The following is a 23688-nucleotide window of genomic DNA, read 5'->3' as shown; positions in this document are numbered from 1 at the left end:
TACTATGCCACAGGTTTTTCAGGATAATTTATCATTACACTGTGTTTTATCATTACACTGTGTTTGTGTAGGTATACCTCTTAATAAATGTATTATTTAATATTAGTATCTTTAGTATTATTTAATATATATATATTAAAACAGTACTTCTTGAAGTCCACACTCCAACTAATTGAATTGTGTATGCCCAGCATATTCAATCTACTGCTCACCTCCATTTACTTAAAGAGACCAGGTACTTTGGGCAGAGATGTATCTTCTTTTCAGCCAAATCAGCCAACCTAGGTAGCATCTGTAAAAAGTAGAACTTATGCAGCTGTTGCACATGTGCAACTGTGTAGTCTATCAAATGGAATGTCCACTTCTATGTGCTTGCTTGGTGTTCAGACAAACAGCTTGCTGCTCTGTAGGCCCAGGCACATCATGGTCACTAGTGTCTGAAAGAAGGAATAAGAAAGCACATTGCCACACAATTCTGATTAGTATGAGTTTACAATACAATGTTCAATAGTTGTAATAATACAGCTAATCATCTATTTTCTTAAACATTTTTACCCACCTGAAGGTAGTATCCATTTTTTCCATTGGGACAAATTAGGTACTATCCATCATCCAAGCTTTTGATGTCACCATTTGGTCGACTCAGAAATTCTGTAAGAGATGTGGAACTCTTAAAGGGGCACTTGATCTCAAGGAGCTGTGTTGCATCAAGGATCCTATCTGGGCTGGCTACCAACCAAGGATGGTCAGGGGGTGTTACGCACGCCTCTATGAAGAGGGAACGCAACACCCTGCTACAACTAAACTCTCCGTGAAGTGAAAAAGTTATGGACTGTAGGTGCAAGTAAGAATGACAACAGGCAGAATGTGGTACCGTTTACAAGGACTTTATTCCTTTACACGGTAATATGGGGAAAAAGGGGCTGGACGGAACCAAAGCAAAGAAAGTAAATCTCAAAGCCCCCCCTCTCCCATCTTACCTGCCTACCCACTACTTACCTAATTTAGCACCACCTGGTGCCCTAACCAAAATACAGGGGGTGGTCCGCCCAGGTCTTACCTAGTGTGCCTAGACAGCGAATATGCTACGGGTATATGTAGGCCCGCGGGCCTCTTGCCTAAACACTCCCTAGGTGCCTTCCCCTTCCCCCCCTGGGAACAAATGAAACAGAATATTAAACAATTTTCACAAACAAACTAAGAAACAAAGGACATCAAATAAGCTCTATCTGCGCAACAAACTCACAAAACATATCAACTCCCAGCAAAATCAAACCTCTAGCAAAATCTCTGCAATGACCTCCCAGAAAATCTCACTCTCCTGAACAGAACACTGGCTTTTATATAGCTTCAGAGGGAATGGGTAATTGGAGACAGCTGCGTCTTGACGAGGGGGCGGGGTCAGCTCTCCAATTAGCCATGGAGTCGACCAATCAGCTGCTTGAGGGATTTCAGGAAGCCATTTCCTGAAATAAACACATGCAAATATACAAACTACAATACATAAACTGGGGAACGTAACAGGGGCCACCACCAGGGGCCTGTTGCACAAAACTAGGATAAGGGATTAAACCAGGATATCTTGGTGATCCTGGCTCAATTGATCCGTAATCCGGTTGCACTAAAGATGGATAGGGGGCAGGAGGATATGTTATGGTATAAATTACCATGGAGATTTATTCTGTGGAGCTAGCCTGCTCCAGACCAGGCTAAATTCCAGGATCTATTTAATCTCATCCCTAATGTCAGTCAGCAGTCACCACAAATGGAAACCAATAGTTATTTCACTGCTCACTATACATTGTCATCACATAACTAGACCCACTGTTATTATTTAAACGTTTGTGATCATTAATTTCAATGATTTTGGATAAAAAATGATTTTTAGATGATGTTGCTATCATTAGATAATTTACAGTTTCCCATAGACTATAAGGCTATATATAAAATGATAGAATATTAGGGCCACAGAGGGAAAAAAACACAAGTCATAATATTGTAACCAGTTGTTTTAAAGGAGGACAGTTGTTAAAATGACAGATGTGGGGCATTTCGTGAAATTGTACTTCAGTATGGTTTCATAAACAAAGACATGCTGATGTGCCAGAATATTAAGTATCACATTGTCATAAGTATCAAAACTGTAAAAACAATATGTAGCTTTTCTGCAGAAAGAACCAGCCTCATAAATTTATGACTTTATCCTTTTTCTTCAGTGTGGCCCTAGTACTCTGTCATATAAACAAATACACATTCCATATGAATATAAAAACACAATGTGTAACATTATGTTCCTTTATTGAATAAGGACAAAACAAAGCAGGTAAACCATCAGCTCCTTTCGAAACTGAAGTCACAGTGACTCTACAAGATGGAAAGCACAGAATCCAAGCATATTATACAAAATGATACATACACATTCAAAGGTCTGTATATAACACACCCTGCATGTCTGCACACTAAAATAAATGCAGGACAAATCCATACACATCAACTGAACAGACAAATGAATGGATGCAGTAGCCTCCCTGCAGCCTTGTATTACACACAGTATACCGCACAAACATCATAAGAGGCCAAATTCGTCAAAAAACGAACCCAAAAAAAACCCAAATTCCTCTGCCACCGCAGGACATATTTAACCAAAATTGAAAGCACACATACTAACTAAAATAATTCAACACATATTGGTCCCTCAGCAGCCGACCACTGTCGTCATCAGGGAAGATTGCCGGATTGTCCCAGTCCATGGCTGGTGGCACTCTGGGGGCCCTCTCCTTCCTCAGGCAGGCCACATTGTGGAGGACAGCACAAGCCACAGTAATATCACATGCCCTAACAGGGCTGACCCTTAATTTGTGAAGGCAGTGAAAGCGTGCCTTCAGGAGGCCAAAGGTCATTTCAACTCTGGCCCTGGTCCTGGCATGGGCATGGTTGTAGGCCTGCTGTGCTTCCTGGGGTCTGTGAAAGGTGTCAGGAGAAAAGGCTGGCAGCCATACCCCTGTCTCCCAGCAACACACCAGAGAATTCACCTGTCAACACAAAATCTCATCATTACTACCTCATAAACACAGTGATATTCTTGACACAGCCATGATGGTTATAAATAGGGGTTGTGTGGCTTACCTTGTGATAGGCACTGATAGATTTCAGAGGCCCGAAAGATTCTGGAGTCATGGACTGAGCCAGGCCATTTTGCCACAACACTGATCACACAGTCAATTGCAGACCATCTGAAATCATAAGATGAGGAATATTACACCAATCAATGCACATCACTGGCAATGCAGAGTGTTCGTCAATGGACAATATCAAAAGTTATGTTCACCTGAACATTAATGCTGTAATGAAAGGTATCACTCGGCCTATGTGTTAACAGTTGACATTGGGGAAACCTGTCACACAAAGTAATGAGTATCCTACTATGTGTTAACAGTTGTCCTGTAATTTGTAGATCCTCTTACCTGCAATCCTATAGAACTCCTCTTTGATGTCACAGAGTCTTCTGTGGCCAGGGAAGGAGATGAAGACATCTGCTAATGCTTTGATAGCCAGACACACACTCCTTATTGTGCGGCAAATTGTGGCCTTGTTCAGCTGTTCTGCATCCCCCACTGAGTACAGGAAGGCTCCACTAGCAAAAAAGCGCAAGGCCACACAAACCATTTGCTCCACACTCAGTGCATGGCTCCGTGCAGTGCGGTGCTTAATCCTGGGACCCAGTAGTCTGCATAGATACCTGATGCCATCTGCAGAAAACCTGTATCTTTCATATAGATGGTCATCAGGGAAGGCCAGTGGGTCCAACCGGTCCCTGAAGACCCTTTCTCGCCTGAAGGCTCTCCTCAGCACAAGTGCTTCTTCATCCACCACATCTCGCACGAATGGGCATGCCATTGTCAGAGCAGAAAGGAACACACAATTTTGGGCCTTCATATAGGCTAGTGGCCACACCTGGTGCTGGGGGGGTGGGCAAAAGAGGGCGATGCCTTATAACGATGACTTGGTTGTACTGATTGCTGGGAAAATAAAAAACGGATATTGTGTCAATTTAAAACGTGAACAAGACAATAAACAGAATTGTAAATTTAAAGAAACTGAGCCAATTTATTAATTACTATATTTAGCTAACATTAGATAGTTAATCCAAAGATTCTTAACTTTGCCTCGATTCGGCAGTCGTGTCCAGATCATCATGGCATTTGTATATTGTATATGGGCTACTAACAGCTTACTACACAACATACACTTAGTTTTATTTTCTTAGCTACAGTACACATATCTCCGGCATATTACATAATTTATGCAGCAGCATACAATATATTTTTAGACTCACCTTGTTGTGCTGTGCTCACTTTTTTTTTGTTGTTGTTACTTTGACACCTTTTCTCCCCAATTTTGTGGTATCTAAGTGGTAGTTACAGTCTTGTCTCATTGCTGCAACTCCCGTACAAACTCGGGAGAGGCGAAGGTCGAGAGCCGTGTTACCTCCGAAACACAACCCAGCCAATGTGTCGGGGGAAACACCGTACACCTGGTGACCGTGTCAGCGTGCATTGCGCCTGGTACGCCACAGGAGTCGCTGGAGCACGATGAGACAAGAACATCCCTGCCGGCCAAACCCAGCCCTAACCTAGACAACGCTCAATTGTGCACCGCCCCATGTGTCTCCCAGTCGCGCCAGAGCCTGGACGCGCACCAGTTAGACCACTGTGCCACTCGAGAGGCCCCGTGTTGTGCTGACTTGAACAGGAAGGTGGCACGGCGGTCCTTCATGGGCAAATTTTGTCATAAAACTGTCATCAAAGTCTGGCATTCTCTGGATTTATGGTGCTTTCAAGACAACTGGGAACTCAAAAACAAACAAGGTTGAATCATAATGTAGGTGATCTTCAGGTCCGAGCTCTAGAAAGAGGCCCTAGTTCCTGACTTGGAATTCCGAGTTGGATGACGTTCAAAACGTATTTTCCAAGTCGGAGCTGGGATTTCCGAAATCTGAGATTTCCCAGTTCCAAGTTCTTTTGAAAGCAGAAGAAGTCATGCTGGATTGACAGCATGGCCAATGTTGAATGTTTCCCCTTTTAATCTTGAAAAAGAGACTCTTAAAACCCAGATTTGGACCACACACACGCACTCCACTGAATAGCAGGCTAGTGATTGTTTTGCAATGCTTGCAGTTAGCCACTGATTCCTTCCAAACCACTCATTGTTGAATTTGCGATTTCCAATTCAATGTGTATTGTGTAATGTCCAATGGCTCTATAATTTGTCTTCATATGAGAAAGATTGAAAATGATTTGCCAGTAGATTATCGACTTGATTGATGATGATGACTGCTGACCTGCTTGCTAAGATTTTGAAAGTGTGTATATTGACATGATCAGTCCAATCAAAGCTAGGTAGATATAACGTGAAGTGACGTCATTTTATCTGTGGCCAATGACCCTGAGCTTTCTTGGATTATTATTATTATTTTTTTTACAGTGCACTGCTAGTTATGAATTCTATCTGATGGTGTTTGCATGTTTCGGTAAAAAGACGAATAATGTCCCGTTCGGGAACACTGACAGGTAGAGAGCTTTTTTTGTTCAATCTGATTGCGTGGGCTTGGCTCCCTGGTGGGTGACCCAGGCCCACCCGTGGCTACGTGGCTGTTGTGTATTATTGACATCCACCATAATGTATTGATCACGTTAGAGAATGTTATGCGGTATTGCGTTGGTGTTGCCCCGCCACATTAGTCAGGTGACTGCGGTCAGCTGATTGTCTCCAGACAGACAGAACATGGCCGACCTGTCAGAAGCCCAATGAGGAAACGGTCGAGTTTAGCATAATCGATTCTCTTTTCACGTCGTTTGGTTTGGGCTCATATTTTACTATCGTGGACAACATTTGCCAACAGTAACTAAGGTGAGTTTAATAAGAAGATCCATGTAAGTGCGAGAGTAGGCTCTCAAACTGCCTAGCTAACGTTAGCTAGCTAACTGTTAGCTCGTGTGATAACACATAGGGAAGGGTTTATACATATCTTTGACTTTAACAAGCCAGTGTCAGGAGGTGCATAAACATTCACTCAACTAACTATCTAACTAGCATTCCAAAGAACATTTTGCGAAAGATTGTGACTTCCCAAAGAAACATTTTTGCACTGCTGTGTTCGTAGTTTGTTAACTAGCTAATCTGGCTTGCATGCAAGAAAGAGGCCGGTGGTGGCAGCTCATTTAGCTCGCATTTGCCAATACATGCCTGTCGCTATTAATAAATTATAATTTGGGGTTATTTTCGACAGATCAGGAATGTAATTTATTCATTACGTCTTGCAACGGAAACCGTTTATCGTTTGAGAACCAAACGGAAGCGAACGAAACGGGGAAGGACTTAACTGAATTTATCCAATAGAAACTTTAGTTTTCCGTTTGTAGTAAACAGTTTACAACAGGCGAAACTTTTAGAAAAAGAATAGGTTTTTGCAATTGCCACGCTGAACCCCCGTTTCAAATGTTTTCTCCTGTTTATTACCATTGAACAAACCCCAAATATTGTTTCAGATGAGCGGGTTGCCAGATGGCATGGCGAATGTCCCCAGCCAGAACAACCACGCCGGGGAGGATGGCCAGGTGTGGGAGAGACCCTGGACCCTGGAAGAAATGCGACAGACCAGCGCCAACTGGTCCCTGGCTGCAGACTCAGGGGTAGGCTAATTGGCATTTGTTTATGACCTTCATTTAGGCTAGTATCTCCTGAGTTATTATTCAGTCTCTGATTACCTGCCTGTTTTGTCTGCATTCAGCAATGTGTAATCCTCTTAATCTACATATTATGGGTAGAGGAATCGCACAGCATTGTAAACATAATCTCTTCCATGTGAATGCATTACTAACTATTTATTCTAGGGCCAAACACAATGGCTGCTTGTGGACAATCAGATACACTATTGAATAGATGAAGATGAAACCGATGTTTCATCTCCTCCACAGCTCTTCCTGTTCCTGCAAGACTTCTCCCAGAGAATGCTGTCAAAGACTCATGAGATAGAGAAGCAGCTGGATGGACTGATCAGGGACACGAAGGCTACAGACTGTTGCCTGCATACAGTCTTCAACGACTTCCTCATGCTCTCCAACACACAGTTCATTGAAAACGTATGTTGTGGTGTGAACAGGAAATACCATGGTCGTGTATGTTAGATCATTTTAACGGAAGAAAATGGACTGAAACGGAGAGTCTTGTCATGGGACCGTGTCCACAAAGCTTCTGAGTAGGAGTACTGATCTAGGATCAGTTTAGCTTTTTAGTTCATAATGAGTAAGAGTAATTTGACAGATCCAAGATCAGCACTCCTACTCTAAGATGCTTTGTTACAGATTTTTTTTTAAATTTCTTAAATTTTACTTTGGTGTGCCTAAATGAACACGACCCATATCTTGTTCCTCTGTTGAGCTAGGTTGCCCCTCTTCTTTAGATGATGGTTGTGCTGTGTTTGACATTTCCCAGACCTTTTGAAATTTAACAAGCTTTTAACCTAATTAAGAAAATATGAATCGTGTTACATGGTAAGGAAAATGTGGAAGTCATCCCCCTGGGACTATGAGGACTACTGAGTCATCTTGTATTTAATCATGTGGTTACTGATGGTGGCTCCGCTGTTTGCTGACTATCACAGAGGGTGTTATGTTTGATTCTAACTCATTCTTGTATTGATTGTGTGATGTTACTGATCTTTGTGTTTGTTGACCTCAGAGAGTGTATGATGAGGAGGTGGAGGAGCCAGTGCCAAAGGCTGAGACCTTGGAGAGACAACCTGAACTGGTAAATAATCTACCTGCTCCTTCCCGGGAATGTCGTTTTTTGTGATGTCACAGGTCTACACATAACATCTTAATTTCCTCCCTCGAGTTAATGTTAAATTCAATTCCCCCTCAGGAGAAGACTCGTGAGCAGAAGGAAGCTGAGCTTATCCCTAAGGTCCAGGAAGCAGTGAACTTCGGTCTGAGGGTGCTAGACTCTGCCTTTGAACAATTGGACATCAAAGCAGGAAACTCTGACTCGGAGGACGAGGAGGCCACAGACAGAGTGGAGCCAATACTAGAGCCCAAGGTGAGGGTGGAATCATCTGGAAACATACAGGATTACAGATGAAATTCAAGTTACTTATGCCTGCAGATATCATGTTAGGATTAATACTAGGGGTGTAATACGTGTATTCGTACCGAACCGTTCGGTACAGGGACCTTGGTTTAGTCCTCACTGTGAATCCGAATTAATACATAAATACCTAGGCCTACCTATTCCTTCCCTACCTAACCTATGCTATGTTGTATGCCTCTTGAGTAAATCTGAGCTGAAAAAAACATTTCACGCTATTCTGTTAAAACAACGAGTCTTCGGGCACGTTGTCATCAAAATTAATGTCTTAATTGGCGCATTTCAAACTGTCCTTTTGTGAGGCACAGCCGGAAACTTGTTCTGTATGATGGCTAATGGTGGGGTCAACAAACCAGGAGGATTCTCCATCGTTTCCAGTTTGGGAACGTTTTGGCCTTCCAGTAGATTACAACGCCAATGGACAGAGAGAGTATGTCGCCACTGCTCAACGAGAATGGCCTATGTAGCTGCCATCACCTCAAACATGTTGACACATTTATGCAAACTTCACCCCAGTATTCCTACCACCGGAGAAAAAAAAAACCCAACAACACAACTTTGTCTTCCCTCTGCATTCAAGTAGCTCTTCGCAGCTGATTCTGACCTGGCCAAAGAAATTACAAGGGCGATTAGGTATGTTTATAGCCGTGAATATGTGCCCATTCTTGGTGGTTGAGAAGAATAGGGGGTTTTAACACCTCGTGAAAGTGCTCTAGCCACATTACGAACTTCGCGCTCTTGCACTCATTTCATCAAACAGGTAGTACCCACTCTATATAAGAAAGCTAAAGCAGAAGTTGTCAAAGAATTGGCCAATGCCTCCAGTGTTCTGCTTACTACAGATGGATGGACCATCAGGGCTTCAGAGAGCTACTTAACAGTGACAGCCCGTCACGTTACGCCTGAGTGGGAAATGTGAAGGACCGTGCTACAGACACACCCCCTTTATGAGAGTCACACAAGTGCGGATATTTTTCTCTTGGTTAGAAAACATTATAGCATAGGCCTATACAATGTCTGAACAATGTTTACATATTGATTTCACACACATATTGCACTTTATTTTAGTGTTGTTGATGAGCAATCGTGTGTTTTCAGTTAAGAAAATACAACGTGTGGTATTCCTGATTGTGCTCTTATCAGGCATTATACACTGGGTGGTTCGAGCCCTGAGTGCTGATTGGCTGACAGTGGTATATCAGACCGTATACCACATGTATGACAAAACGTTTCTTGTTACTGCTCTAATTATGTTGGTAACCAGTTTATAATGGCAATAATTCACCTCAGGGGTTTGTGTTATATGACCAACATACCACAGCTCGAGTTTAAGAACAGCCCTTAGCAGTGGTATATTGGCTATATACCACACCCCCTGGTGCCTTATTGCTTAATTATATGACTCCTAATCATACTTTTGGCCATTTAGTGTATGTTAACACCACTTCAAATTAGTGGATTCGGCTACACCCTTTGCTGACAGGTGTATAAAATCAAGCACAGCGCCATGCAATCTCCATAGACAAACATTGGCTCGTACTGAAGAGCTTAGTGCCTTTCAACATGGCACCGTCATAGGATGCCACCTTTCCAACTAGTCAGTTTGTAAAATTTCTGCACTGCTAGAGCTGCCCCGGTTAACTGTAAGTGCTGTTATTGTGAAGTGGAAACGTCTAGGAGCACCATGCACAATGCCAAGTGTCGGCTGGAGTGGTATAAAGCTCGCCGCCATTGGATTTTGGAGCAGTCAACCAGTTCTCTGGAGTGATCAATCTGGCATTCCAACTGACAAATCTGGGTTTGGCTGATGCCAGGACAACGCTACCTGCCGCAATGCACAGTGCCAACTGTAAAGTTCGGTGGAGGAGGAATAATGGTCTGGGGCTGTTTTTCATGGTTCGGACTAGGCCCTGTAGTTCCAGTGAAGAGAGATCTTAATGCTACAGCAATGTTCCAACATCTTGTGGGAAGCCTTCCCAGAAGAGTGGAGGCTGTTAAGGCAGCAAAGGGGGGGACTAACTCCATATCAATGCCTATAAATTTGGAATTAAATGTTCTTGGCCATGTAGTGTATATGTAATCAGGAATACCAACACTTCGTGTTTTCGTAAGTCAACCAAAATTAACTACAGTAACTGTTGGCATTTCCGAAACCTAACCAATCCTTTCCCCCAAAACTGCAATACGTACCGAAACGTTGGTTTTGGTTAACTGTTACACCCCTAATTAATACCTATCCAGTACATCTAAGGGAGGATTGGCACTCCTCTGAGTCTGGTTCCTCTCAAGTTTTCTTCCCTGGCTAATCTTTCCTTGCCACTCTGCTTCTGATTTCTCTTTTGGGTCTAGGTCGTAATAACTACTTTGTGACAATGTTGATGTGAAAGGGGGTTTTTGAGGAACATTTGAATGGCTCTGCCCTTGTTGACCAATGTTATCTCTGTCTGCTTTCTCCTCCCTCTCTCTTTCTCCAACCCACCTCTCGCTGTGTCTGTAGGACCTGTATGTAGACAGGCCTTTACCGTATCTTATTGGCTCTCAACTTTTTATGGAGCAAGACGACGTAGGACTGGGAGACCTTTCCAGTGAAGGTAGGTCAACTCTTTTCTTAATATACTATTTCTACTGAAAGAAAGTGTGTATTTTCTTAGCATGTGTTTATATTGTTAGTGTTATACTCTTCCAAGCATTGTGTTTCTTGTGTAACATTAATGTTTCTCATGTATTTTTTCGGAATGAAAATAATTCTCTGCACACTCCGGATCAATGCACAATTTTCTATTTATTTAGGCTGCGCTTTTGGTCGGCAGACCTTCATCAGAGCATACAAAACACATGATAGAGACCACATATAGGCAACGTGCGTCAATGCAATCAGACATGATGAGCAAAAGCTGTGTACATAAATGCCAGGAGGTACATCAGTAATCAGTTCTCAGAAAAAGTCTGACTTCGAGACAGTTTATTTTTTCGTTTCAGTATATTTTTGACAGTTCATTTATTTTTATACCTTTTTACATAATGCATAAACACATTTTTCTTTTTCTTTTTTTTTTAGACCAGGAAAAGCCTCAAGCTAAAAAAAAGTCATAAATGACAGGAACCACATAAAGCCAGGGGTTAGGGGGAAACATATTAAAGCATGGCCCTCATGTCAAAATCATCAGTAAGCCCTGATGGATGTAAAGTACCAAGTGTTGGAGCCCGAAAGAGTTCCCTTTTGCACCGCGTTTTCTCAGTGTTCAAATCACTTTTTATTTATTACATACTTTGTTAAACAGGTGTAGACTAACAGTGAAGTGCTTACTTGCCAACAATGCAGAGAGAAATAATAGAAAGTAAAACATATAATACATACACAATGAGTAATGGTAACTTGATTATATAGTGACAGATCTTAAATGGTGGCAGCAGCGTTTGTGATGAGAAAAAAAAGAAGGTAAATGCAGCTAGTCCGGGTAGGTGTTTGGTTAACTATTTAACTAACTATTTAGCAGTCTAATGGCTTGAGGGTAAAAGCTGTTCAGGGTCCTGTTCGTTCCAGACTTGGTGCACTGGTACAGCTTGCCGTGCGGTAGCGGAGAGAACAGTCTATGACAAGGGTGGCTGGAGTCTTTGACGATTTTTAGGGTCTCCCTCTGACACCACCTGGTATAGAGGTCCGAGATGGTAGGGAGCTCGGCCCCAGTAATGTACTAGGCTGTATGCACTACCCTCTGTTGGAGGGCAGTACTCAGATTTCCATACCGTGCCTGTGCCACCCTGGGATATACAGTAATAACGGTAGTGCACACAAGGGGCGCACTTTTATTTTGCAAAAGTACACATTTGAAATATATATACTTTACTTACTAGAATGCTCACAAAATGTTAACAAGTACTACGGAACCACCATAGTGGATGCTAGGTAAATGCTAATGAGCGCATACAAACATTCACTACTAAGACAGACAATCCAGCTAATGCAAGTATCTCAAAACGCAGTTTGCAGCATGCACAAAACAAATATTAGACAGCAGGGATCTTAATCCGAGAAGCTTGATCTTGCAAGCTAATGTTAGCCACTTAGCTAACATTAAAGGGTTTTTTCTGGTTGCGCAGCTGTAGATGAGGATTATTTTATGAGTATCTGAGGGCCCCTGCCAAATATTTTCTGAAGGGGAAGAGGTGTTGTCATGCCCTGTTCACGACTTAGTTGGTGTGTGCCGACCATGATAGACCCTTAGTTATATGCACACTGAGGAACTTGAAGCTCTCGACCCGCTCCACTACAGCCTCGTAGATGTGAATCCGTTTGTTGTAGTCCACGATCAGCTCCATTGTCTTGCTGATATTGAGGGAGAGGTTGTTGTTCTGGTACCACACCGTCGTCGGTCATCAGGCCTACCACCGTCTACAAACTTAAGGATGGTGTTGGAGTCGTGTGTGGCAAATCAGTCGTGGGTGAACAGGGAGTACAGGAGGGGACTAAGCACGCACCCCTGAGGGGCCCCCGTATTGCGGGTCAGAGTGGCGGATGTGTTGCTGCCTACCCACTACCTGGGGGCGGCCGTCATGAAGTCAAGGATCCAGTTGCAGAGGGATGTGTCCAGTCCTAGGGTCCTTAGTTAATTGAGCTTGGAGGGCACAATGGTGTTGACTACAGCTCAGCATTCAATGAACAGCTTTTTACGTAGGTGTTGATCTTTTCCAAGTGGGAGAGGGCAGTGTGTAGTGCAATAGAGATTGTGTCATCTGAGCATCTGTTGTGGCAGTATGCGAATTGGAGTGGGTCCAGGGTGTCTAGGATGATGGTATTGATTTGAGCCATGACCAGCCTTTCAAAGCATTTCATGGCTACAGATGTGAGTGCTATGGGACAATAGTAATTTAGGCAGGTTACCTTAGTGTTCTTGAGCATAGGGACTATGGTAGTCTGCTTGAAACATGTACAGTTGAAGTCAGAAGTTTACATACACCTTAGACAATTACATTTAAAGTCGGTTTTTCACAATTCCTGACATTTAATCCTAGTAAAAATTACCTGTCGTAGGTTAGTTAGATCACCACTTTATTTTAAGAATGTGAAATGTCAGAATGATAGTAGAGTGAATTATTTCAGCTTTTATTTCTTTCATCACATTCCCAGGTGGTCAGAAGTTTACATACACTCAATTAGTATTTGGTAGCATTGCCTTTCAATTGTTTAGCTTGGGTCAAACGTTACAGGTAGCCTTCCACAAGCTTTCCACAACAAGTTGGGGGAATATTGTCCCATTCCTCCTGGCAGAGCTGGTGTAACTGAGTAAGGCTTGTAGTCCTCCTTACTCACACATGCTTTTTCAGTTCTGCCCACAAATGTTGTATTGGATTGAGGTCAGGACTTTGTGATGGCCACTCCAATACCTTGACTTTGATGTCCTTAAGCCATTTTTCCACAACTTTGGAAGTATGCTTGGGGTCATTGTCCATTTGGAAGACCCATTGGCGGCCAAGCTTTAACTTCCTGACTGATGTCTTGAGATGTTGCTTCAATTTATCCACATAATTTCGCACCCTCATGATGCCATCTGTTTTGTGACGTGCACCAGTAAGCAAAGCACCCCCACAACATGATGCTGCCACCCCGTGCTTCACGGTTGGGATGGTGTTCTTCAGCTTGCAAGCCTCCCCCTTTTCCTCCAAACATAACCATGGTCATTATGGCCAAGCAGTTCTATTTTTGTTTCATCAGACCAGAGGACACTTCTCCAAAAAGTACAATCTTTGTCCCCATGTGCATTTGCAAACCGTAGTCTGGCTTTTTTATGGCAGTTTTGGAGCAGTGGCTTCTCCCATGCTGTGCGGCCTTTCAGGTTATGTCGATATAGGACTCGTTTTACTATGGATATAGATACTATTGTACCTGTTTCCTCCAGCATCTTCACAAGGTCCTTTGCTGCTGTTCTGGGATTGATTTGCACTTTTTGGACCAAGGTACGTTCATCTCTACGAGACAGAACGCTTCTTCTTCCTGAGCGGTATGACAGCTGTGTGGTCCCATGGTGTTTATACTTGCGTACTATTGTTTGTACAGATGAATGTCGTGCTTTCAGGTGTTTGGAAATTGCTCCCAAGGATGAACCAGACTTGTGGAGGTCTTCAATTATTTTTCTGAGGTCTTGGCTGGTTTCTTTTGATTTCCCCATGATGTCAAGCAAAGAGGCACTGAGTTTGAAGGTAGGCCTTGAAATACATCCACAGGTACACCTCCAATTGACTCAAATTTAGTCAATTAGCCTGTCAGAAGCTTCTAAAACCATGTCATCATTTTCTGGGGTTTTCCAAGCTGTTTAAAGGCACAGTCAACTTAGTGTATGTAAACTTCTGAGCCACTGGAATTGTGTTACAGTGAATTATAAGTGAAATAATCTGTCTTTAAACAATTGTTGGAAAAATGACTTGTGTCATGCACAAAGTAGATGTCCTAACCAACTTGTCAAAACTATAGTTTGTTAACAAGAAATTTGTGGAGTGGATGAAACACTTAGGTTGGCGTCATTAAAACTAGTTTATGTAAACTTCCAACTTCAACTGTAGGTGTTAGACTGGGTCAGGGAGAAAAAGAAAAAAAAATGTCAGTGAAGCCAGCTGGTCAGCGAATGCTCTGAGTACACGTCCTGGTAATCTGTATGGTCCTGCGGCCTTGTGAATGTTAAACAGGTTCACTTCTCTGGGATATGTGGGACACTAGCGCCCCACCTCAACAACAGCCAGTGAAATTGCAGGGTGCCAAATTCAAAACAACAGAAATCTCATAATTAAAATTCCTCAAACATACTAGTATTATACACCATTTTAAAAATAAACTTCTCGTTAATCCAACCATAGTGTCTGATTTCAAAAAGGCTTTACGGCGAAAGCACACCTTGCGATTATGTTAGGTTAGCGCGTAGTCACAGAAAAACATACTGCCATTTTCCAAAGAAGGAGAGGTGTCGCAAAACTCAGAAATAGCGTTCTAAATATTCACCTACCTTGGATGATCTTCATCGGAATACACTCCCAGGAATCCCAGTTCCACAAATGTTTGTTTTGTTCCATAAAGTCCATAATTGATGTCCAAATACCTCCTTTTTGTTTGGTTCACAAATCGAAATTCACACGGCACAGGCACTTAGTTCAGACGACAGTTCCATTACAGTTCGTAGAAACATGTCAAACAATGTATAGAATCAATCTTTAGGATGTTTTTATCATAAATCTTCAATAATGTTTCAACCGGGCAATTCCTTTGTCTTTAGAAAGGAAAAGGAACGCAGCTACATCTCACGGTCGCGCGCCTGACTGAGCTCATGGCATTCTGCCAGACACCTGGTTGAAACAGCTCTTATTCTCTCCCCCTTCACAGTGAAAGCCTGAAACAAGGTTCTACAGACTGTTAACATCTAGTGGAAGCCTTAGTAAGTGCAATATGACCCCATAGACTGTATATTGGATAGGCAATGACTTGAAAAACTACAAACCTCAGATTTCTCACTTCCTGGTTGGATTTTTTCTCAGGTTTTTGCCTGCCATATGAGTTCTGTTATACTCACAGACATCATTCAAACAGTTTTAGAAACGTCAGATTGTTTTCTATCCATATCTAATTATATGCATATTCTAGCTTTTGGGCCTGAGTAGCAGGCAGTTTACTCTGGGCACCTTATTCATCCAAGCTACTCAATACTGCCCCCCAGTCCCAAAGAAGTTAATGGTCTTACCTACATTGGCTTGATCACAAAGTCGTCCGGAACAGCTGGTGCTCTCATGCATGGTTCAGCGTTGCTTTCCTCAAAGTGAGCATAGAAAGCATTTCTCGTCACGTAGGTTTGCGTAACTGGGCAGCTCGTGGGTGTGTTTCCCTGTAATCCACAATCGACGAGCGTCAGAGCCGGTCTTAGTCCTGTATTGATGCTTTTCTTGTTTGATGGTTTGTCGAAGGCGTCGTGGGATTTTTATAAGCATGCGGATTAGTTTCCCGCTCCTTGATAGCGGCAGCGCTATCTCCTCTCCGTGAAAGTTACACTTTTTTAATACCCTGAAAACGGAAAGACACTGAACATTTTCTTCAAGTGGCAGGCAACAGGGTAATTGTCATCATTATGCCTTGTAGTGCTCTTATGCTCACTAATTCTTTGCTTAAAGGGATACTTCAGGATTTTGGCAATGAATCCCTTTGTCTACTTCCTCAAAGTCAGATGAACTCGTCAATAAAAATGTTATGGCCATATCACATGGGCAACGTAAGATGCAATTAACATTCATAGTGTTACATGTAATAAAGCTTTTAACGTTAAACCTTTTACCAGACCGAGGGTGTCTAAAGTCAGGGTTTTTTACTTTACTCTGTGCACAATTGCCACAGGGATGATTGCCATTTCTGAGAGGCGCAAGGAGGGTTTGTTTGGAGCCAGAGTTAATGCTTGCTCTAGCAAGTTTTTATTGCTGAAGTTTAAACATAGTTTATAAACAATAGTTGGCTCAGGGTAGGATCAGATGTAAGTAGATGCCAGTGCTGCATCACAGAATGTTTGATCATTTTTGCTTTAGGGGTACATGTGGTTCTACATGTAACAAAGCAGTTTCACACTTTTGCCCAGCAAGTCTTGGCACAGTTTGGAGAGCATCACAATACGCTTCCTCCACGTACTGGGAAGCAGGGGTTGGAAATGAAATTGTATTGTGTTTTTTGTTCCGTTCCATAGGGCTGACCAGTAAAATAAAGTTCTGAACCGGTTCAAACCCCAAAAAGTACTGGTTTATATCGTTCCTTTTTAAACCTCTGAAATCATACGTTTTTTACATTTAGCTCAACATTACATTACTTCCCCAATCATGCAGTGCTGATAGAGCAGCTTGCTATGGAGCAGGCAAGCTATAGCTCAGTGAGATGTTTAAATGCGTGATGGAAAGAGAACTATAGGGTGCGGTTTTGAGGATGGGTGGAGGAGGAGCGGCGCCTTAGATTGAATCGCTTGGGTTCTTGTGATGACATGCATTATCTGAATTAGGCCTGTAATTATACATCGGAGGAGGGCTTCTATGGAAGAACTTTGAATGTCTTCGAACTTTAAAGTTTGCTTAGCTAGCTAACAATCTTGTGCGTGAAGAGCATCACCAGAATTAATAACACCTTTTAAATTTTTGTAGTTAATAAATCCAATGCGATAAATATAGTATCCCTAACTAAAAATCCTTCTCCTTATCTTTTGAATCATGCTTGTAACGTCAGTAGGCTACAGCTCTGCTTCGGGGGTGCACACACACTTCAAAGATTCTCAGCTGGCAGCCAGACACTGGAAGAAGTTACTGATTGACAGAGGGAGGGCTTTGTATAGGTGCTTTTGTTCTGTTTTTTTTGTGGGTCTCCAAAAAAAATGCCCGCAACGTAAAATAACTGGTTCCCATACTTTTAAATTAACTGTTCTGTTTCAAGATAAGTATAGATCACTTTCGTTCCCGGTTCTGATTCTGTTCCCTGAAACATTTACATTTTACATTTAAGTCATTTAGCAGACGCTCTTATCCAGAGCGACTTACAAATTGGTGCATTCACCTTATGACATCCAGTGGAACAGTAGTGCATCTAAATCTTTTAAGGGGGGGGTGAGAAGGATTACTTTATCCTATCCTAGGTATTCCTTAAAGAGGTGGGGTTTCAGGTGTCTCCGGAAGGTGGTGATTGACTCCGCTGTCCTGGCGTCGTGAGGGAGTTTGTTCCACCATTGGGGGGCCAGAGCAGCGAACAGTTTTGACTGGGCTGAGCGGGAACTGTACTTCCTCAGTGGTAGGGAGGCGAGCAGGCCAGAGGTGGATGAACGCAGTGCCCTTGTTTGGGTGTAGGGCCTGATCAGAGCCTGGAGGTACTGAGGTGCCGTTCCCCTCACAGCTCCGTAGGCAAGCACCATGGTCTTGTAGCGGATGCGAGCTTCAACTGGAAGCCAGTGGAGAGAGCGGAGGAGCGGGCTGACGTGAGAGAACTTGGGAAGGTTGAACACCAGACGGGCTGCGGCGTTCTGGATGAGTTGTAGGGGTTTAATGGCACAGGCAGGGAGCCCAGCCAACAGCGAGTTGCAGTAATCCAGACGGGAGATGACAAGTGCCTGGATTAGGACCTGCGCCGCTTCCTGTGTGAGGCAGGGTCGTACTCTGCGGATGTTGTAGAGCATGAACCTACAGGAACGGGCCACCGCCTTGATGTTAGTTGAGAACGACAGGGTGTTGTCCAGGATCACGCCAAGGTTCTTAGCGCTCTGGGAGGAGGACACAATGGAGTTGTCAACCGTGATGGCGAGATCATGGAACGGGCAGTCCTTCCCCGGGAGGAAGAGCAGCTCCGTCTTGCCGAGGTTCAGCTTGAGGTGGTGATCCGTCATCCACACTGATATGTCTGCCAGACATGCAGAGATGCGATTCGCCACCTGGTCATCATCAGAAGGGGAAAGGAGAAGATTAATTGTGTGTCGTCTGCATAGCAATGATAGGAGAGACCATGTGAGGTTATGACAGAGCCAAGTGACTTGGTGTATAGCGAGAATAGGAGAGGGCCTAGAACAGAGCCCTGGGGGACACCAGTGGTGAGAGCACGTGGTGTGGAGACGGATTCTCGCCACGCCACCTGGTAGGAGCGACCTGTCAGGTAGGACGCAATCCAAGCGTGGGCCGCGCCGGAGATGCCCAACTCGGAGAGGGTGGAGAGGAGGATCTGATGGTTCACAGTATCGAAGGCAGCCGATAGGTCTAGAAGGATGAGAGCAGAGGAGAGAGAGTTAGCTTTAGCAGTGCGGAGCGCCTCCGTGATACAGAGAAGAGCAGTCTCAGTTGAATGACTAGTCTTGAAACCTGACTGATTTGGATCAAGAAGGTCATTCTGAGAGAGATAGCGGGAGAGCTGGCCAAGGACGGCACGTTCAAGAGTTTTGGAGAGAAAAGAAAGAAGGGATACTGGTCTGTAGTTGTTGACATCGGAGGGATCGAGTGTAGGTTTTTTCAGAAGGGGTGCAACTCTCGCTCTCTTGAAGACGGAAGGGACGTAGCCAGCGGTCAGGGATGAGTTGATGAGCGAGGTGAGGTAAGGGAGAAGGTCTCCGGAAATGGTCTGGAGAAGAGAGGAGGATAGGGTCAAGCGGGCAGGTTGATGGGCGGCCGGCCGTCACAAGACGCGAGATTTCATCTGGAGAGAGAGGGGAGAAAGAGGTCAGAGCACAGGGTAGGGCAGTGTGAGCAGAACCAGCGGTGTCGTTTGACTTAGCAAACGGAGGGGGGGGAGGGGGAGGAGGATTCAGGAGGGAGGAGAAGGTTGCAAAGAGCTTCCTAGGGTTAGAGGCAGATGCTTGGAATTTAGAGTGGTAGAAAGTGGCTTTAGCAGCAGAGAGAGAAGAGGAAAATGTAGAGAGGAGGGAGTGAAAGGATGTCAGGTCCGCAGGGAGGCGAGTTTTCCTCCATTTCCGCTCGGCTGCCCGGAGCCCTGTTCTGTGAGCTCGCAATGAGTCGTCGAGCCACGGTGCGGGAGGGGAGGACCGAGCCGGCCTGGAGGATAGGGGACATAGAGAGTCAAAGGATGCAGAAAGGGAGGAGAGGAGGGTTGAGGAGGCAGAATCAGGAGATAGGTTGGAGAAGGTTTGAGCAGAGGGAAGAGATGATAGGATGGAAGAGGAGAGAGTAGCGGGGGAGAGAGAGCGAAGGTTGGGACGGCGCGATACCATCCGAGTAGGGGCAGTGTGGGAAGTGTTGGATGAGAGCGAGAGGGAAAAGGATACAAGGTAGTGGTCGGAGACTTGGAGGGGAGTTGCAATGAGGTTAGTGGAAGAACAGCATCTAGCATCTGAAAAATGTTGTTCTTTTCCGATTTTCGTTTCTTATCCCAGAACTGGTTCCAACCCCTGCTGGGAAGAGTTACCTCTGTCGAAGAACCTCTGTCATGTATTTTTTGTAAAACTGTTTTTTTTTTTTTTTTACTATACAGAAATATCAATCGACAGCGATCGGGACAGTGTTATTGACAGCGAAGATGGCAAAGATGCTGATGTAAGACTTTTTTTCTCTACTCATCCAGAAAGAAACAGATGTTTTTTAGAGCGTGAAGTTGGCATAATTTTAAATCTTGATCCAAACGAGGTGAAAATACAGAAAATTCTATTTGATTCAGATAATTGTATTATCCCTGTGGTGTTTGTGAACAGCAGTCAGACGAAGACTTTGACCAGGACGAGGAGGGGCCAAGCAGCATTAAGAAGGTGAGGACAATTTAACTCTTGACTGTCAGGGTCAACGTTCAAACCCAGAGTTGGTGGATATCTTTGCGATAACAATAACACACGCACAGGATTGTATCTCTGTGAACAATTCTGGCAAGTGATGATTAGGGTATTTGCCAATTTAATCAAAGACGAAACAACAGAAAAGTGTGCACTGGACCTACACTGAACACTGGCCATAAGAATGCTATTGTTTATGGTGACGATGGTAATGATGACATTTTAGTCATTTAGAAGACGCTCTTATCTTAGTCAGGAATGTAAATGCAATTTACAACAGCATGGATGACATTGAATGATTTCCTTTGCAGAAGTCGTCAATGTTGAGTGATGACGACGAGGGGGAAGAATCAGACATATTCGGAGAATCGGACAAAGATGACGACGACGATGATGAGTGCATAACGGTATGCTTGTGATTAAAGTTTACTGCTGGATAATGATACTAACATTATTACAAACAGGTAATTTATTAAATATTACAACCTTTATTTATCCAGGTAAGTCAACATTGCTAATACTTTATATGTATGACTTAAGTGAATATAAGATGTTAGTTTACATGTCCCCTTGCATGAATGTTAAATGTTCTATTCCACCTCTCATTTACGTAAGTGTTTGTGTCACATTCAGAACACAGGACCATCATCCTTTGCTGATGAGCTGGCCGCCAGAATCAAAGGGGAACCTATCAGCAAGCCGGAGGGAGATCGCACATGTAAGTTGACTTGATATAACCTGCATGGCTGCAGAGAGTGAGTGCTTTCCCTGTGCTGCTGACTACTATTTATGTCTGATCATACAGGAGTCATAAAGGTCCAGTGTGCACACATTTTTAAAATATTTTTATAATAAATTATGATTTATCACGGGGTAGTTCCCGCAGCTATGATGACCTGTATTTCAAACTGTTCAACACTAAAGTTGGGCAGTATCCAGATTTTCATACCGTTTCTGTACCATACAATATCACTGAATGTAACATATAATAAAAAATTAAATAAAAATTACATTTTTTAATTTTAATGCACAAAACAATTTAGGCAACAGGAGGGGATTGAAAGTCTCTGCTGTAACCAATAAGCTTCATCTTGACATATAGCCACTTAGCTAGCAAGCCAAATGCATAGCTGGAGCCCTGAGATGGATATAATTTATTTGACACATCTTAGATTTCCTATAGTTCTACTTTCTTATAGATTTAAGCAATGGCGTATATGCCGCCCTAGGCTAGACAAAAAAACATCGCGCCCTCCTCCTATACCCGCGAAGTAGAATTTGAATGATTTTAGGGGCAAGGCCATCTGCCAGGGCTATAGAGACTCTACCTGTTGGAAAATTGTATTTTGACCTGTCCTGTTTGTAGGACATGGTGTGTTAACATGTTAATTCATATTCACATCGAAGCACATTGTTATTTGAAAGGGCGCCAGAGGCTGTAGACACTCTACTTGTTGGAAAATTGACGGAGCTTTGGTGGAGTGCCGCTGCGCTGCGTCTCTCCAACAGCAGCAGTGGAGAGGCGCTCTGGGCATGGACAAGATAGATATTGTGCACCCCTGTCTTCATCAAAGTGGTGCGTCTTGGTCAGTTTAGCTGGGAAAATACTGCCCTTGTCAATCTGACGCTCTAATCCTGCCTGATGGGCGGGCCGGCCCTGCACACACTCACTGTTTCTGTATGATCTTCTCTACTAGCCTGGGTACCAGTGTGTTTCTGCTATAGATAACTTATTGCCTTGCCCACTTGTTTCCTTTTTATGTCAGATGGTCCAGCATCATCCTCAGACAATTGCTTCAATTTTTGTTGTAATTCTCAATTCATGCTTAAAATACAGGATAAAATCTTGCTATGTTATGTGATTGAGCAAAACACCAGGCCCTAATTTGTATACAGAAACCGTTTGGCACACCTAAAGTCAATCATCTTTCCTCCCTGTTTGAATCGTATCATCACTGTTTGCTCCATATAGACTTGAAGATGTGTTTTCAGTTTATGTAGGCCATACATCAAATGTGATGCCATACAGCAGAACATGTTTGTCTTTGCGAATTACAAGAGTACATAGATGTTTCACTTCATATTATTGTTCTGCATATGCATGCTCATGTTTCCTTTCCCATGTCACCTCTATGAAGCATTATCGTCTGCCTCTAAGAAGAAGAGTAAAACAAAGAAAGAGCCCAAGACTGAGAGGCCACAGGGTAGGACATTGATTCACTCACACTTATGTAAAGGAGGGTTTCCGTTACTTTGCGTTGTGAACAAGCACCTAATCTCACACTCCATGCATCCAATTACACTGAGTATACCAAACATTAGGAACACTTTCCTAATATTGTGTTTCACCCCCCCCCGCCCTCATTCATCGTGGCATGGACTCGACAAGGTGACGAAAGTGTTCCACAGGGATGCTGGCTCATGTTGCCTCCAATGCCTGGTACCAACTGGCATACCCTGTTCAAAGGCACTTAATTCAACCCTTTGTCTTGCCCATTCACCCTCTGAATGGCTTAAAAATCCTTCTTTAACCTGTCTCCTCCCTTTCATATATACTGAATTTAATTGGATTTAACTAGTGACATCAATAAGGGATCATAGCTTTTGTCTGGATACACTTGTTTAGTCTGTCATGGAAAGAGCAGGTGTTCTGAATGTTTGTTCACTCAGTGTATATTGTCCCTGCTAAGCTAACACTTCAGTCAGAAGAACATCAGTGGAGGTATTCTAGCTTCAAAGTAACTGAATTGGATATCATTTTATAAGTAATTTTATAATAAATGACTTTTTATTTTTTTTATATCTATATATTTCTTGTAGACAAAAGACCTGCTTGTTTGTTGTTGTAGCTATTGAAGATGAGAGTGAGGAGTTGTTTGGGCCGCCGAAGATGGAGGATGAAGACTTCTCTCCGTTCGGAGGGAAAGGAGGCCTCTTCAGTGGAGGAAGAGGACTGTTTGATGATGACGATGAAGTATGCTCACCTGAATGCCTTTTTGTAGCTTCCATATCTTAAATTTTAAATGTGACTTACCAATTGTAATTTCACTTAATATGTTAGAACAAAATCTATCTGGCCTGTTAAAGGCTCCCAAAGATTATATATATATATATATATATTTTTTTTTTGTCTGAATCCATAGCAGACCTAATGATATGTTTGTTGTCCAGGGGGATCTGTTCTCTGATGCACCGAAACAGCCTGTAGCAGAGGAGAAGACCAGGAACACAGCTCACGCCACAGGTAATAATGGTCCTACAACTAACATTTGAACTTGCCCAA

The 23688-nt window shown here is 43.2% G+C and overlaps 1 protein-coding gene and 1 long non-coding RNA gene across 5 annotated transcripts in view; one reads left to right on the top strand and one right to left on the bottom strand.

Annotated features, from left to right (window-relative positions):
- Positions 1-2260: 2260 nt before the first annotated feature.
- LOC135565489 (uncharacterized) lies at positions 2261-3209 on the bottom strand. Its single transcript, XR_010461636.1, has 2 exons — positions 3127-3209; positions 2261-3032 (listed from the first exon to the last, which is right to left on the bottom strand). It is a non-coding gene; the product is annotated as an uncharacterized LOC135565489 (long non-coding RNA).
- A 2544-nt stretch (positions 3210-5753) lies between these two features.
- washc2c (WASH complex subunit 2C) overlaps positions 5754-23688 on the top strand; it is a 36282-nt gene continuing 18347 nt past the window's right edge. For 3 of the 4 annotated variants that reach the window (XM_029640335.2, XM_029640337.2, XM_029640334.2), the window contains exons 1-13: positions 5754-5910; positions 6549-6692; positions 6978-7142; positions 7741-7809; positions 7924-8097; positions 10643-10736; positions 20114-20175; positions 20331-20384; positions 20717-20812; positions 21039-21123; positions 22544-22609; positions 23255-23379; positions 23577-23649. In XM_029640335.2, coding sequence (XP_029496195.1) covers positions 6549-6692; positions 6978-7142; positions 7741-7809; positions 7924-8097; positions 10643-10736; positions 20114-20175; positions 20331-20384; positions 20717-20812; positions 21039-21123; positions 22544-22609; positions 23255-23379; positions 23577-23649 — 1207 coding nt within the window. In that variant the 5' untranslated portion in view covers positions 5754-5910. The remainder of the gene's footprint in view (positions 5911-6548; positions 6693-6977; positions 7143-7740; positions 7810-7923; positions 8098-10642; positions 10737-20113; positions 20176-20330; positions 20385-20716; positions 20813-21038; positions 21124-22543; positions 22610-23254; positions 23380-23576; positions 23650-23688) is intronic. The other variant, XM_029640336.2, reaches the window with a different exon arrangement.

This window comes from Oncorhynchus nerka, linkage group LG28, assembly GCF_034236695.1.
Source record: "Oncorhynchus nerka isolate Pitt River linkage group LG28, Oner_Uvic_2.0, whole genome shotgun sequence".
In the NCBI taxonomy this organism is placed as follows: Eukaryota; Metazoa; Chordata; class Actinopteri; order Salmoniformes; family Salmonidae; genus Oncorhynchus; species Oncorhynchus nerka.
Note: the sequence above shows the minus strand (reverse complement) of the source record. Positions and strands in the feature narration are given on the sequence as shown.